Raw genomic sequence first — 17,860 nt, 5'->3', positions numbered from 1 at the left:
TGATTTGGGTTTGTTCACTTTGTTAGGGTTTGAGAAATGTGGTGTGGGTTAAAGTTACTATTTCCTTAAAAGTTAGATGACCCTTGTCATCGTGGCAACATTAATAACGCAGGGTTAAGGTTAGGGGCGAGCGTTGTCACAGTTTTTAAAATCTGTCCCGACTGGTTGGAAATGTGACACTCATTGTTGGAAATGGGAAACCAATGCAGTCTCTTGTGGCAAAGACCAAAGAGCTGTCCACCCAACCCACCACCTCCGCATGAGGAAATTTGTCGATTTATATAGATGTAATCTCAACTTCACCACTGATCTGGGGCACAGTTACTACGGCTGCTAGATGGCATCTGTCACTCAAAAGTAACCATATGTCTTTTTGACTGAACAAAACTAAACTAAACTAAACTAAAAAAATCAAGATTCAAGAACTTTACTGTCATTATGCAAGTATGATGAAATTGCAATTGTGTCAACCTCAAATGGTGCATTTGTATTTAAGACTTTGTACATATTTACTCCACGCATTTTAATAAAGAATAAATAAGACAGAGATATAAAAAAAAAATATCAACAATAGATAGTGCAGAATCTAAGCAATATAAGTACAAAATATAAGCAATATTAAGTATAACAATTAATGATAAAATACAACAAAGGAACAAAGAATTTTAATATGCTACCTTGGGTTCTGGGACATTATAAAGGGCATTTTTGGGGATGAGAATGTTGGTCTATCGGTCAGTCAGTTTGTCCACATACAGTGTAAAACATTTACAGCTACATTTTCCTGCTGCTTTGAAAAATTTGAATAATTAGTTCAAGGTTGACTCATGAGCTGTGAAAATGTAAAACTCACTGAGTTAAGTTACATCAACTGGAGATAAGTCCAATAAAGTTGAACCCATAATTCTTCAATCTCACTTACAGTCAGATTGAAGAGTCAGTTTTTCATTTTTAGAAGAACTCTTTGGAAGAGCTTCTCTGTACCAGTCTGTCCAAAGACAACTCAAAAGACCCCTCTCTGTGACTCAGAAGTGTATAGGGGTAGGGACTGAATTTGATACTAATCTTCATTGTGGTTTACATTGTTTCTGTTATTATGAAAAGAAACAACCATGACAAGTTTGTTTACTTCAAACTATAAAAAAGAAGGGTCTCTTGAGAGTTTTAACTCTCAAACAATGCATGCTGGGAAGTCTGCTAATATGCTGATCATGCTTCTTTATAAACGTAATTAACAGGAAAGTGAACTTGCTCTTTCTCAATAAATTCATTCAACTCCTCATTTCATGTCAGAAGACCTCAAGTTAGGTAAACTAATGTTTATAAGTTCTGAAAATAAAAATTTGGTTTGTGACCAAAACTTTCAACACTCCCACTAGCCTCAGCTGTAGTTTGTGTTTATTTATTTGATCTGTCGCCTCATAACCTCCTAATATGAAACAAATCTCAGTTGCATGTATGCATGATCAGGTATTGGCCCATTTTAATTGGTAGAGTAGGTTCACACAGATTAATGAGTATGCCATGTTAAGTCTGTGCTGTCTCACCAAAACGGCCATGACAGAATCAATCTGATGAGTTGGGACGAATCACTCAGGAGCCAGCTGATCAATAGGCCAATAGGAAGTTCTACTCGTGTAAAAATGGATAGCTGCAGTATAGCTAAATTGAGGGAGACATAAATGGTTAATGCTTAATCACAGTATAGACAGATGAATGAATTGATCTGTGGAGATTTTAATCAGATTGTAGGGTTGAAGGACATCATAAAAATTCTGCTGTTCTCTTGTGAGCAAAGTAAATGAAAATAGTAAATCGTTGTGATTTACAAACGTGTTTAGGCCACAGTTGTGAGCTCTACTTTTCCAGCTGTCTGAGGCAGCGGTGACAAGTTTCACAAAGCTGCAAATCTGCAGGTAACTTCACACAACTTCAGTGATTTCTTTGACAATTCAACCTCTGTGGAGACCAGCCCTGATATCTCACAGGGGACCATCACAAAGGACTGCGGTTTCTGCATTCTGACGGCATCTTGATACCAGCTGCCATGAACCGCTGCACCACATTGTGAAATCTACCTCTTTTCACCCCAGTTATGTGTGTAAATACTGCCGACAGGCTTCCTGCTGCCGTGAATACTGAGTGTGTCAGAGTGCCGCTACCCAGGGAAAACGGGGGTGTCTGAGGGAACATTTGTAGAATAGAAACACACGTCATGCCTGTCAGAACTGCCTTTTGTTTTTATAGTCAGGCTAAGGCCTGCCTCTCAGCATGAGATCCTACACCAGTCCGTGTTAAAAGACTGCGCTAAAAGAGGATGATGCTTTCCGCAACAGAAAGCTAAAAACACAGTCTGAATGTAGTCAGCTCTTTTCATGTGGAATGGCATGCCAGAACATTACCAACAAATGTGATCTAGATCCCATTAACTTAAAAGAATTTGTTTGTTGCCTTCTTAGAGGATCAACAGAGCTAGTATGCATTAACTCATCAGTGCTGAGATTTTCATTTGAATAGAGATTGCATTTCGCATCTTTTTTAGACTACAGCCTGGAAGAGAGTCATGAGTGTGCTTGTTGGATGCATTTTCACCCGCTGTCTCTTCCCCTCCAGCTGGACTCGGATAAGCCAGTCTTGCACTGGAAATGAATCATGACACGGAGAAGCTAAATCATCTGCCCACTTTTAAAATTTCGTCCCTTCTAAAAATCTTTCTGCCAGCTTTTAGGTGACCTATTTTCTAAGTGAAACATTCGTCAACAGTGGCACACTGGAGGGGAAGCTGGTGGTGTCCTGTGAGTGTGTATACTCTAGTTAATATGCATGCGGGTTTGGCAGGAAGTCAGGCATGTGCAGTTTTTGAGTGACGGCCAAAAATGTATATACAATACCCCCATGGGTGCTTGTGCCCTGGATGTTGCAGATTGTAACAGCATGCTTAATGACTCTGCAGGTTGTTCAGAGGAAAAGATAATTACAGTTTGCTGGAGCCATTTAAGTACTTTGAATCCAAACGCTCATGCATGCTATGTAATTTTTACCTCACAATTCCCTCAGGGTGCGCCGAACAACATCTCTTGTTAGATAGTTTAAAGCAATCATTCACTTCAAATGCCACATTTGAACAGTGATGCAGTGCAATTGAAATGAAGCAACAACAGCAAACCTGGACAAAATGAAAAAAAAGTGAGCATCTCTTGACAGTTGACAGTAGTCAGTGGGTCAGTTTCCACAGGTGGCCGCTGGCTGTTATATGACTATTTAGGCAGCGAGATGGGAAAAATACACGTTGTTCCATTTGCTCATGTGTGATGCCAACCATAGCAGAATATTGTCAAAGTACCAAAGCCATAACCCTCTCATGTTCTTTCTTACACACTCACATATACACAAACGCAGATACGCTCTCCTCTCCGGCCAACCCTGGCCTTCTATTTTACTGTGACGTCATTTTTGTGTTTGAAGATGAATGCAAAGCCCAGAGAGGCTTCCCCAAATGCCAAATTGTCTTGTTTCATATTGTATCCAACACCTCAGTATGACTGAATAAATTTAGTGAAATGTCATACGGCTCCAACTACAATGGTAGCGATGACATATTTATATTTATAAACCCTCTGATGTGTCCCCATGATGCTACATGGAGACACAATGGGCTCAGTAATTGCATTCCCTCCAATGTCAGTGCGCTGTAGTAGCATTAGACGTCTTGGATATGAACGGTTGCATTATATTCCACCAGGGAAGGAGAAGACAGAGAGAGGGAAAAGCTGAGAGCAGACTTATCCACAATAGACAGATGGGAAGTTAAAGTCTAAGCTTCCCCAGTGGTCTCCCGCTCTGGTCCATATTGGATGGGTGATGCAAAGGTACAGTAATAAACAAAATGATTAGCAGCAAGCAGATGGGGGATAAGCAACGATGCACACACATCACCATATGACAAAACACACAAGTTTTTAGACTTATCAGGACTTTTAGCTGACTTCTATTACTGCCCAAACTGCTGCCTTTCCAACCCCGGTGAAAACAGTCCTGACAACCTACTATTTACCTAAGTACTGATTATTTTTTTACCTGTCAGTGTATCTTTTGAAGTTGGTTAATGTCCAATCATATAAGGAACTTTCACAAAAAGCGACAATTGACAAGAAATCATACTACTCACTCTAACCAGCAAGTTGTTTCAAAAAAATTCACGCAGAAGTGGACACTCAATATTAAATGACTCTCTGAATGGAGATTTTTATTTATTCATCTGGCCATGAAAGGACCACTTTTCTTACACTTGCAAAAGACAGACACACACATCCTCTCACAGACAGACAGAGAAGAGGGAGAGATGAGCCAGAGCCAAGAGATGGTTAGACATCTTGAATTAAAGTGATGATAAAATTATAGAGCTCTATATTCCACACACCTTGAGATAAAACAAAGCCGGTTATTGGCAGAAAATAAAATCCGAGACGTTTTAAAAATCACAGTTGCCGTTTTCACTGCTCCACCACTCCGGCATACAAGGCCATCGCGCTAATGATAGTATAAAATGTACAGACAAGATTAATCATTTAGATTCTAAGATTAAATTTAGAATAGCCTGTATCAAATATTAACTCCACTCAATTCATTTTACTCCTCCGTTCCTCTGTGTAGTCCTCATCTAAGGATCAGATATTGACAGCTCAGCTGAATAACACTGGAAATTAAATGATGCAATGAAATAATCATGATGTCATCTGTATTTCGATTTTAAACTGTGAGCAGTCAAAGTGTGTGCAGTCAAAGTTATGACCAACTCACAAACTGGGAATGACCCCCAATGACTGCATAGTTATTGATTCATTTCATGCAGTAACATTAGAGGGCGCCAAACCACACACTGGTGCCCCCAGTAGTCACTTCCCCAGCTGCCCATAAAGAGGAGGCCCTCTGAGGACAAATACTGTTCTTCACATGGTGTTTCTTTACTGTCACGAGTGAAACAAGGGTTACATTTATTCACTTAAATTAACTGATTTAATGACATAGGAGATAAATTACAGGGAAACAAAATTGGAATCGTGTATTTGGTGTTTTGCACTGTATGTTTGATCAAACTGTTAAGCCCCTGACATTCATCCCTATTTCTACATGAAAAATATTAAACATTAAGACACAATGGGCTCACCATCTCTTTGATGTGAAGATGTGTTCAGCTATTGATATTACCAAAAACTTCACCCGGAAAAACAATAAAGTGGACACATTTAAAATGTGAATGTAATAGTCTTCAGGACCATTTAGTCAGGACTGTAACCTGTGGTCAGAATAGTCCTTCATAAGTGGAATATTTCTAGCTGCATGATACAGCAAAATTGAATGTAATGAAATGAAATCTTTTCCATTTTTTACTGGAACCCCCAGGAACTGCCCGCAGGACCCCCGAGGGCCTACTTGGACCCCATTTAGGAACCACTTAGCTGTGCCTCTTCAAAACTTTAAAAGTTCTGTGTAGCTAAAAAGTTGCCATAAATAGGTTGTGTAGGCCTTGGGCGGCAGCAGCGTTTGCAGTACTTATAGACTAACATGGACATCTCTCTGTTTCCAGCCACAGACATCTGATTCATTAGATGAATGCTACATGACAGACATCATATCATCTTCACTGTCTGATAAAGGACGCATGGTGAAGCCTGCAGCAGACAGGACTGGGTGCTTGGTGTTGGTTGCAAGGGTCCTCCAGTGGTTCCAACCCCCCCCCCCCCCCCCCACCCCCCCCCCTCTCTCTCTCTCTCTCTCCCTCCCTCTCTCTCTCTCAGCATCCAGGCAGCTGCGCCTCTCATGCCTTTCCTGGCGCTAAGCGAAGCCTCCCATACAGATGAGCGCTGGAAGCCACGCACCTCTTGACGTAGCCACAGACCGGTTGCGGTACCACTCGGTCTCCGTAGCACGTATTGCACAACGTGACTGATGCTCAAACTGTTCCACGGGTGGGCAGATCCGGCTCCCATCGTCGCCGCGTGAATTCATTAGAAAGTAGTCTCAATAACACCGAGACAACACCAAGGCATCGCCGAGGAGCTGTAGAGAAACCATCCGCTCGCTCCTCACCGGACTGGACCCTCCCTCCCTCTTGTTGCCATTGCCACCGAGGAGAGATCGAGCGCGCGGCGTCGCGGGTGCAGTCGTGATGTGACTGTGTGAGCGCACGAGCCTCCACCGTATAGTGTTGAGCAACAGCAGCTTGACGACTTTATCGCCCCGAAGGTGAAAACAGTATGAATTTGACTGTGTGAGTGTGTTTTTTTCTTCTTCTTCTTGTGAAGCAGAGGTGATGGCTTCGTTTGACAGCATGCAGTCAACGCAGCAGCATCAGCAGCAGCATCCGCGGGGCGAGCCGTGACCACAGCTGGAATTGAGGAGCTATGTTCGTGTGTACCGAGCCTCCTTCTGCCTGTAGTCGAAAGCACCTGTGTGCCACCTCGGTTCGGCGCCTCGGGGGTCTTCGCTAAAGTCTAGGGACACACGGTATCACAGGAGCGCACCTACCTGGAGTCGGAGGTTGCTGTTTGTTATAAGGCCGGGCTTTCTGCAGCCCACTCCCCGCATCCTCCGCGCGGCGTCCCTGTGTGCCGCGAGCGCTCCCGCATTTTCCCCCACTACATGGCAGTGGACATCAAAACCATCACCACCTGAGTCTGTTTAATACTGACACTGAATTAATCGACGCGCGGATAGGGAGCACTGCTGTGTCTATGCACCTCTGTTACGCCGCCCCGGAAAGGACTTCTTGCCATTGAAAAGCTGGATATGCAGAGATTAACGTGAAAAGGATGGATCTAATTATCTGTGTTTTGGGACTGCTGGCGCTCATAGTGGAGGGCATCCGTTGCCAAGGAGTGTACGGTGAGTGTGTGTGTATGTGTGTGTGTGTGCAATTTGCTCCTGCTGAAACGAAATGTGATCATGACCTTGTGAAACAGTGGTCGCTCATAAATCGGCCACTTATTCCACTTAAAGAATCGCAAGGTCTAGCAATAATGATAATAATAAAAAAAAAGCATGCAACGTCGACTCCTGTAAGGGTGACAAACCAGGTCTGAATGTCATGATTGAGTGAGAGGCTCCAAATGTTCTCAGCAGCCCTGAGGGTTATACAGCAAAACGCGTGTGTAGCCAATCATGCACATCCCCTTTTCTCATCCAATCCATCAGTCACTCTGGTCGGTGAGCAAGCTAAATTTAGTATTATGCATTCATAGATTATTACACCAGAGCCTGGTAGATTTGTCTTGAAGCCTTGAAACCTCTCAGACTGGTTACCTCCATCATTTGTTAATTATGATTCAGAGATCCACTAAAGGTCGACGTGGCACTTGTCTTACATTAAGCCAAATGTGTTTTTTGAATGTCATTATAAGGGCTGTAATCTGTTGAGCAGTGGCACTTAGAATGCACCGTCATGAATGATTTCCATGTGTGCTGGATCTATCTGCCTGCCTCTCTCTGATGTCTGTCTGTCTGAATCTCTGTCTCTCCCTCTCATGCACATACTTAACAATGAGCTCACATCTCTGTCTCTTACCCTGTCTGCTTGTGCAACCAGTGGCACAGATGATGTCTCATATGAGTCGTCATCCTCGCAGCAGCAGCAACGGCAGCAACAGCAGCAGCAGCTCTGTGAGGAAGTAATGATTCATGTGCGCTAACATTGGGGACATGGAGGAAACCTTGAAGTGCGCAGCCCTGCCTGACCTGTCGGCAGCGACGGTGACTCTGACCGAAGCGAAGGCCGTGCAAGGAGAATGTGAGGTCAAGTAGAGGTGTGGGATGCTGTTTGAAAGGCCGTTGCCAAGCACTAAAAAAGATCACTGTGTGTGTGTGTGTGTGCAGAGATGCAATGAATGGTTATTGTGAGCATGACAGGAACAGTCGTGGTGCTGCACCTGACCAATGAAGTGCCAGGATTTTATCTATTCTTTTGCTCTAAGAGGGAAGAGGTGTGTAAGTTCATAAATCACAGCACATGTCAGGGCAGCTGACTGCTCATATGTGTGTGTGTGTGTGCACAGTTCGCATTACCATTTTCCTGCTCTAACACCTGTTGCACAGATATTTCACAGTAAACCCATCTATATCTAAAGACATGTAGTATGGATTTTTACCTCAACTTCAAACCTCTAAGCACTCATTAGGCAGTGTAAGATTTGTACATACTGTAGGTGTTGTTGTTTAGAGTTTTCTACAGTTGCGCCTTAAGCCTGCGGGCATTGCCTCTCATCAAACATTGATGTCCTGAGAAATCTTCGCCTTTACTTGATTCGATATCCCTGTGTGCTAAACTAGTCTCTCTCCAAGATACGTATATTCAGTGGAGGCGGGCATGATGCTAACCATCCAAACCGATTACATGAATGTCAGATCAAAGCTGCGGATTCTTGGTGTGAGCAAGCTGTCCATACCACAGCGTGTGCGTGCAGATGAAGACGCAAGCTCATTAGAAGGAATCATATCCCATAATGCTCGATGTGTTGCCATAGAAGTATGCGTGGACGAAGAGACAGGGAGATAGAACAGATGGAAATGTTTGAGCATTTGACTGTCTGTGTTTGTGCTTGTGTGCTGTGCAGTCTGTAAACCCCCTGAGCATAGTCACCCCCCCTTTTTTCCTCTGTGTTTCACCTATTTTACAGTAAGAATAGGAAGGATTTACATCTGTCCTGCTTCCTTGCTGCTGCTGCTGCTGCTGCTGCTGCTGCTGCTGAATATTCCAGTGTTGTAACAGGGGAAAGGGCTTATGAGATACAGTGCTTGGAAGAAACTAAAGCAGCCTGTGGTGAAGTCCTGTGTATGTCTCATGCAGCACATATCCAGGGAGGTGGTCTGAATTAAGATTTATTGGCAAAGTTCAGAAGTCCACATTTATTATTGATGGTGGCAAAACATTAGCATGCATGTTGTGTTTCCCCTCATTGTATTCGCTGAAGGTTTTGACACATGAAGGTGGGAGGGGGGTCAGTGAAACTGAGTATTGTGCACCACAGGTGAAAGGCGGCGGTGTGTGTGACTGAATAAAATGAGGGCTGAGGGAGGATAACACGACAGTGCCAGTAACTTTGAAGTGGTAGCGTTTCACAATGGGTTTTTATAAAGGGCAAGCCTTGAATGCTTTGCACTGGCCATATCTTTGAAACCAGGGATCCATAACGTGCTGGGTTTTTTTCTTCCACAGTGAGATGCATTTTAATAATAACCCATTATTTCCTTTCACCACTGCAAGCTGCTTTCTTCCACTAGATTCCATCATCATCTTCTTTCAAGGCATCACAGATTTCCAAATTGACCCAAAATCAGATGAATGGGACCGTTTGTGAAAACGAGTCTTTCCAGTGATAATTTTTACCCCTGAGCATCGGTATATAAGTCATCGCCACAGACTAAATGGTGGAATCATGTTGTAGTAATGAAGAAATCACATACTAGTGTGTTAAGTGGTGCTGCCAGAGTCATTAAAGAGGATTGATGAAGGCTAGTCATCCCTCCATGACTCCAGGCCACAGAGGGAAAGAGAGACGCCACTAAAGTACAACATCTGCTCTAGTCTTTCTCTCTCTCCCCCTGCCTGTTCCTCTTTTTTTCCCTTTCTGTCTTCGGAGTGTGTCTCTCTCTTTCTCATCCCTTTCACCACACACACACACACACACACACACAAAGTCCCACCCAGCTTTAGGAGATTGCTCTATTATCTCAGCTTCTGCTCATCTCTGTGGCCACTAACCGCCCCTTCATCATAGCAACATAGGAGCTACCTCTCCTCCCTATCTACCTCTCATCCTTACCTACAAACCTGCTGCTAAATAGTCTCAAATGGCATTAATGTGTAATGTTGCCGCCAGCTAAACTGCACTAAATAATAATATCAAACGGCTACAATGAAACATGACTCTTATGATAGCATGGAAATGTTTTTCTGGTTGTTACTTTATCTGGAGATGTACCGCCTTCAGTATGTTCTCTTTGCATCAAAGTCAGTCAGCAACAACCTCCATGGGATGTGCAGATGTTCCTGATCTCGTTTTGTGCTATGCCACTGAAGAGAAACGGAAAAAGTTCCTACTGCTTTTCTCCCATCCCACTTCTCTCTCTCTCTCTCTCTCTCTCTCTGTCTCTCTTTCTTTCTGTCTCTCGCTCCCTCTCGTTTGCATTGAAGTCCAAGCAATTGCTGGGGTTTCTTTTCATGAGCTCCGGTTCAGACGCTTTGGCTTCTAAGCTATGCAAATGCATTCTGCCAGTGAAACTAAAGCCGTCTTTGTTGGTTCTTAGAGGCCTCCTCCACAGAGTCCTTCATCATTCCCTTGGATCGGACCCTCACATTTCCCACCGTAATGAGACCATGGATAACTCTATCGCTTCTCCTCCCTCCCACTCTCAGTCCCTATCTCTCTGCCTGTCTCGCTCTGCTTGTCTCTCCCTCAATTCCCCGGGGAACAGTGGATGGATGTCTACAGTATATGTGCTTCAATCAGAGGCAAATGAGGATATACAGTTGGGTATGGCGTAGGAGAAGTAATTTGTTTCAGTGGAACAGTGCGCGGTGCACATCGGGGATTACGACGTACCCCTGGGTGGGGCTTCAGATAGCACCAACTTAATCATACAAAATGTCAGTTCTCTTTGGACCTGGTCCTCTGAGACTGGCACTGAGTATACACTGTGGGGACAACTTACACTCCTGCTGTGTTCAGCATTCATCGGATAATCTTTGACAATATCACTTGAACACCTCAATACAATGCAATTATGGTGGAACAGCTCGGGTTTCATACCAGGTTTCATATTCTCTCCAAGTTCAAATTAAAGGGGTACTCCACCTGTTGAGCAGCTGGGAGACCTGTGAGACACAGATCTTTAAAAATGGTGAAAATAGAAGCAAAGAAGCAATGGAGGCCGAGATATCCTGACTTTTAGTCTTAAGTATGGGTCAAACTGCAAAAACATTGGATCCTACATTTCCAACAATGCAACCAGTAGCATAATTTCATTTGACCACCACTGCCTGGTTAACGCCCACATCTTTCAAACTCCATTGTCCCACTTTGAAGCACAGGCTTTCTGTTAGAAATTTGTAGTCTACAAATCAAAGCTGAGATAACCCTGATGACATCATCACAGTTAGTGACTTTTATGTGTAAAATCAGTGAAGTACCCCTTTAATTTGATCTCTTTGAGTTGGCAGTGTAGCTGTGTGAGGCCAAATTGGTCTTGTTGCCCATGTTTATGTGAGGTGTTGCGTGTTGACATTCTCAACTGGAAGGATGCGACTCCTAATTTCACCCTCTTTCTGTCCTCTTTAGCTGTTTTGAAAGATGCAGCTGAATATGGGCAAAATTTAGCTATAGGCTTTCGGCTTGTAGCGGAGATTTTAAACGTGATGTCAACTACCACAATGTCCACACAGAAAGCTACTTTTTTCTTATGCATAATTCAAAGCGCGAGAAATGATGGAATGTTTTTTTCTGTATGGATGTTCATCAAGCATTATGTTTTCTTAATGATTTGCATTCAAAACGTATGATGTAGCTTTGACTACTTTGCACATGTCAGCATCATGGACAGCTATAATACTTTCCTCCTTCCACTTTGAGGATTTGGGTGAGTTCAGGAACACAATTTACCTCTGGATCATTCAAGGCCAAATCCCCACCATGGACCAAAGAAGCTTATTGTAACCTGGCTGGCTGCTTCAACTGTTAAGCCCACATCCCCAAACCCTGAGCTACTTGTCCTGCTCTGTACAGTGCCGGGGACAGAAAGCTGCTGCTAATGATCTTGTAGTCATTCATTCATTAAGTCCTGTTCGGGTGCATGACTAGACTGGCCTAGCGCCCTGGTTTATTTCGAATCAAAAGTAATTCTGTACTTTTAATGAAGTCGAGTGTGGCCTCTAACCTCGCAGAGAAAGCCAGCACTGAACCAGATCTGATATTTTTTCCTTTTGTCTTCTGGCATTCTAATGAAGTGCTCGTTTATCACTTGGATCATTAAAAACAAGATTTAAATCTAAAATGTCAACCTTGGTCTTGTTTGTACAGCAGCAAGGCTTTTATCTGTAGTGATTTCATTTCTTGTAATAGTGTTAATTTCCTCATGTTGACAGACACATGGTTCAACTCCAATGAATTAAATTTGCAATATCTTGCTTTAAGGTGCTTGGTGCAATTGTACCATGACTCATGAGGGATGTAGGTTACAATGAGTTGTGTTTCCTTCCTATACCCTTCTGGTCATTTTCATTAGAAAGATGAAGAATGCTAAAAACAACTTAAAGTGTGAAAATATTTCACGCTTTTACACTGTTTGAGGTAGATGGATAGTGATTAATATTTAATTACTACTTGTGTCTGCAACACTGAGCGTAACTAAAGACAGGACCTGGGAAGTAAGACATTTTTTATTCTGTTGCTTTGTCTCTGACAATGAAGTCTGTGTTTACAACGCTAATAGCACTACAGCAAGACCAGGAACGGAAATATCATGTTGTTCTTTCCGCATAATTGGCTGTGATTTGTTTTTTCCTGAATGTGGTGGCATGTTGGACTGTTGAAGTTTGGACATCATACTGTTTAAATTAAAAGATGAATTGTCAGCAACGGGGCATCCTGTTGGCCTGGTGGTTTAGGATTCTGCTCAGGTAATTGCAAAGTTCCTGGTTCAAGTCCAGCAGGGGACCTTTCATCTCCCTATATCTCTCTCTGTCCTCATTTCACAACTGCTCTATACTGTATATATGTACTGTACACTCTAGTCTAATAAAGGTAAAAAAAGAAAATATGTAAAATGAATGTGAGTGAGATCAGCTGCTCGAGAAAGGCTGGAATACACAGCAACAACAAACAAATAATGGCATATACTGTATCCCAAATCCAAAAGGTGCTGATTTACATCTACTGAGAGTTTCTTCTGACTTAAGACCTGCATAGGAATGCAACAATTATAGATTTTGATGGTACGATTATAGTCCAAGGAATAATCATGGTTTCATGATTATTATGCATTAATTTATTTCATTATATTATGGATGGATAAAATCACATGAGCATGTGTTGTTTTGAAGAGGGAGCGTAAGACACACACTTCATCAAGGATGCTGTAACAGTGGGTTGAACTACAGCAGTACAAGAGATAATCTCAGGCTAAAAGTGAATAATAAGAATGAAAATAAATAATCCATGCAAGATGAACTTTGATTGGACATTGCAGTAATAACTCCAGTTGATTTCTAATATTTAAGATATTGTATTTTTAATTATTGTTCATAAAAGATTAAGATGAACGTTATTGATGCCCCAAGGGAAAATATTACTAATTTAGGTAATAAACTGAAGTGATTTTATCGTCAACTGTCATCCATGCCTTTTTTAAAATTCATTTTTAATAATCTATTTTAATAATTAATCTGATTTTACATGAGGCCTGAGAAAATCCTGTCTATTATTGGTTTTTCTGCATTTCTAGTAAAAATGTAAGAAAGAAATTGAGAGCATATCTTATGTTATTAATCACTGAAATGCAATTAATTAGATCCCATGGTATAGTGCTAGAAGTCTACAAGATCCTAATGGATGGTGATCTCAAAGATGCTGCATTAAGTTTGAGGTGTTGGATCCTTTAGCAGCAGCTTGTCTTCGGCAAGTTTTACAAATTGTGTAACTGGCCATTCTTTATGTATCTACACTAACGACTTAAGGCAGGGTTTTTTTGGTAGATGCAATGCTTCAGTGTTGGGTCCCTCAACCATTGTCAACATGTGTCATCAGCGTCTCCTTTAACCAGTGTAGCCCCCCTCAAACACAAATAAAGAGAGTCATTCTTGTGACAGCATGTGTAACTTTGCGTACCTGCACTTGGTGGGTTTACTCAGTGTTGCAGTGTGTTGTTATGTGTTATCATGGTTAAATGTGGTGTGGTGGAAGAACATGTGGATGTAAAAATACTCTGTTACAAGTAAAAGTCCTCTATTTAAAATATTGTGTAGTGTAAAAGTATGCAAGTATTATCAGAAAAATGTGCTTATAGCACCAAAAGTTAAAGTACTCATTATGCAGTGTGGACGCTGAGAGTCATAATTTTATATAATATTGATTTGTCACTATTGATGCATTAAGGTATAAGCAACATTTTAATATTGTGGTTAGTCAAGGTAGAGCAAATTCAAACTACTAATTATTGTTCTGCTGTTTGGTGAGAATGCATTTGTATGTTTTAAAGCACCACAGCACCACCCACACAGGTGTTTCGATTATGTAGGGATATCACTACTTTTAGGATTTAAATTTTGCTCTTGTAGGAAATGGGTCACCACCCTTCACAGGAAGGGAAAATTAAACCAAACTAAACAGTCTAATATCAGAAAGTTGTGACCTCTCAAGGATCTCCATCTCTGCTTTAAAGGAATACACAAATACAACGACAAATACAACGAATAAATCAGGATATTTATTGACCTACCAAGGGATAGGGGTGAATAAGGAACAAATGAGCATATATACATATATACAAATATGGATGAATGAATCAATAAATGAATGAATGAAATTGAGGGTTATCAAAAACGAGTCAAAGTGTAATGAGGGGCAAACCGTTCTAACTAAAGCCAATAAAAAAATCATTTAGAATCTGGCTCTTTGCATCGACTCTCAGACAGAACGCATGGAAGATGATTAGTTTCCTACTGTTTCCATAGTGATGGAGGGCTGATTATGAGGCAAACTTCCCGAAGAGTGCCGAGCATGGTGAGGCAGACTTGGTGATCTTCAGGTTGCTAATAATTTTATTCCCATCCTATCTAGGGAGAATATTAGAAGGCTACGTGCTTGCAATTGGATACTCACTCATTTCTGTCCTCAGTGTTGATATATCATGAAAACAATGGGAAAACACTTTTTTAAAAATTGCATAATATTGATTAACCAAATAAATACAGAATAAAATCAATAAACCTTCATTTTCTAATCTATAGCTACAACTATGTTGCAGCAGAACACATCTAAGGTCTATATGATCCTAGCAATCCAACCATAGCTAGCCTTTTTTAGTTCTGTTCAATGTTTTTCCTGACATCCTTCATGCCCTGAGGCCAGAGGTCACCGCGCGTGTGTATGCTCCTGCATACGCACAGATAGACTGCCGGACACAAAACACCGCAGCATTTCCGAAAGAATTCAACTTCTTCCTATGCTCCTGGGTTCATCCACTATACTTACGTGAATGTGCCCTAATTAGACCTCTTCTTCCCAGAGCAGACAAACTGAGCTTGTTATTGGTGCATAATGTGGTGAAATTACATAATTCTCAGCATAGCTCCACCCTATTTACATCTGAGAAGAGAAAAAATTACAATATTTTCCTCTAAAATTTGGGTAAGTAGAGGCCTAAAGTAGTATATAATGGAAATGCTTTTTATACTACATACTGTATTGAGTACAAGTGCCTTAAAACTGTAATTACATACAGTACTTGAGTAAATGTACTTAGTTTAATGTACATTCCACCACTGGTTAAATTCATGCATCCTTTATGTGGTTGACAAAAACAAAAACGACAATTATTCCAGGAGAGAGACCTGGCTGGCATTCCTATAAAAAAGTGTCAGACTCTCACAGAATGAAACACTTTATTATAGCGCCACCACATGTCTGATCAGTGCCGATTTTGTGGTATGAACATGTGGGAGATAAAAAAAAAAAAAAAAACTATTGCCCTTTGTGGTTGCTCTGACACATACAGTCTCTGAGGTTTGGCTGACAAATTAGAATTATGATAAAAAGCTTGGAATATAAACGCCAAAAATTCATGCTTCCATGGTGTCGTCATGCCTCTTACACGCATTAGAGTTTGGCCAGCTTGTAAATACTGTATACTGTATGTGGATGGATAAACAAGAACAAATGCAGAGTGTGTGTTGTCATGCAGTCATACATGCATGCTGATAAGAGCAGACCAAAATCCCTTTAGCCAGGTTTATAATTTTTGCACAAAGAGAAGATATAAGTGCAGTTATGCTTTTGAATAGGCTGATCAAATGCAGCTTAAGCCATTTACCTGGTTTACAGCTAAAGTTGTGATGTGTTACTTAATGTATGGCTTAACTGTGAGTTAAAATTCATATTGTAAATTAATGTCTCCATTAAGTGTTAAATCATTCCATGAACTTGCTCATTTATTAATATTGAGCTAGTGTTATATAATCCATTAATACATGCATTAGATTGTGATGAGTCATACATTAGTTTTGCATTTAAAAACATCAATTGTATATCCTCATAAAGTGTTACAGATTTTCTTAATGAACAGCAGGATTAGCTGCTAAGATAGATCCTTTTTAGTGTCGGTGGTGTGTTTCCGTATCTCGAGTTATCATTTCCATGATTGGCATCACTTCAAATCACAGAGAATTATACATGCTAGCCAGCTTCAAAGTGACGCAAATGATGAAAGGGACTCATTGAATATGAATGTCTCCTCCTGTCTACCCTTACGCATTTCAGTCAATTGAATTGTCTTTGTTAAGCCAAACTGGCAGGACCCGCATTTACAGACATAAAGTACAAATCACTCTACAATCCCAATAGGTAGCTGACAAGAGCAACAGGGCGTCTTTTAGCAGCACAGTGGAGGAAATAAAGCAAAAAGCAAGCCAGGAGACGATTGGTACGTTGTGGCACCCACAAGAGGCTAATGCCAACCTTCAACTATGTCACTTCAGCCCACACAGGCATCCTAAGTGCTGCTCCTGTGAAGTGATGTCTGTTGTCATGGTGACAGTATGTGAGCCTGGCATTGCACGTCCTCTGACTTCCCTGTTGCCTCCCTCGCCTGCTCCTTTCCCTTCCTCCCTCCCTGCCTGCCTCCCTCCCTCTCTCGCTGCCTACCCACTCGCTCATTCTCTCCTTCCCCTCACATGCCAGGAAATCAATCGCTGAAACAAATGTGAAGTGATTGCAGAAACGAAAGCTCTTCGCAGCGGCCGTACAATTGTGCACGAGAGCAGATGAGATTGTCGTGAAGGGGTGTGTGCGTAGAGGGTGAGGTGGAGGGGAGGGGGGCTGAATGTGTCTCTTCAAAAATCACCACCATTTCATCGCTGTGAGGCAACTGCAGGAAGGGGCCTACTTATGTTTGTAGCGAATAATGCTTAAGCTTCTCTGACAAGCAGGAACAGTAGCGAAGTAAATGTGTTGACAATGATGCCTTCAGTACTCTGGAGCTTCAAAACCAAAGCCAAACAGCCAGACAGCAGGGGACCTGCACACGGAGACACCCCTGCATAAGACGACATCATATCAATACCTCCCCACCCAACAAAACCACAAAAATACTGGAAAAAAACCACATATCCATGCCGTGTTTTTCTCCTCTGGTCTTAAATCTAGTCATTCCCCGTCTGGCAAAAGGAGACGGAGATTGTGGAGCTGTGCTGTGGCTCTGCAGAGGCACTGTGAAATTTCAACACAGATGAACATGCAGTGCATGTGAGTGTGGGAGCATGTGTACCCGTTTTCTTTGTGTGCTTTTTCATCTATCTAGGGCAACACTTTGCTGAGATATTAATTTAGCAATGTGATTTATCATCGCATTCACACATCAGCCCTTCTGAGTAAGAATCATCATGGATACTGAACGTGCCACAGAGTGCCTGCGAACATGTGATGCAGTCATTACGTGTCCTTTTACACTTACTAAACCTCCTACCCTCTTTAAAGGGATATCCAACTGTCTGCTGAGCCTTTTTGTGTATTATTTGGCTCTCTGTGTATCCCTTAATAGTCTCTGAAACCTTATTCTTCTAGCAGAAATTCACAATTTAATAGCTAATCTCTTT

The 17,860-nt window shown here is 41.7% G+C and overlaps 1 protein-coding gene across 7 annotated transcripts in view; it reads left to right on the top strand.

The window, feature by feature from the left end:
• Nucleotides 1–5,784: 5,784 nt before the first annotated feature.
• LOC121882202 (MAM domain-containing glycosylphosphatidylinositol anchor protein 2-like) overlaps nucleotides 5,785–17,860 on the top strand; it is a 181,359-nt gene continuing 169,283 nt past the window's right edge. For all 7 annotated transcript variants that reach the window (XM_042390244.1, XM_042390243.1, XM_042390240.1 and 4 more), the window contains exon 1: nucleotides 5,785–6,885. In XM_042390244.1, the coding sequence (XP_042246178.1) occupies nucleotides 6,813–6,885 (73 nt within the window). In that variant the 5' untranslated portion in view covers nucleotides 5,785–6,812. The remainder of the gene's footprint in view (nucleotides 6,886–17,860) is intronic.

This window comes from Thunnus maccoyii, chromosome 17 (assembly GCF_910596095.1).
Source record: "Thunnus maccoyii chromosome 17, fThuMac1.1, whole genome shotgun sequence".
Taxonomy (NCBI): domain Eukaryota; kingdom Metazoa; phylum Chordata; class Actinopteri; order Scombriformes; family Scombridae; genus Thunnus; species Thunnus maccoyii.
The sequence above is the reverse complement of the archived record's forward strand: the minus strand, read 5'-3'. Positions and strand labels throughout refer to the sequence as shown.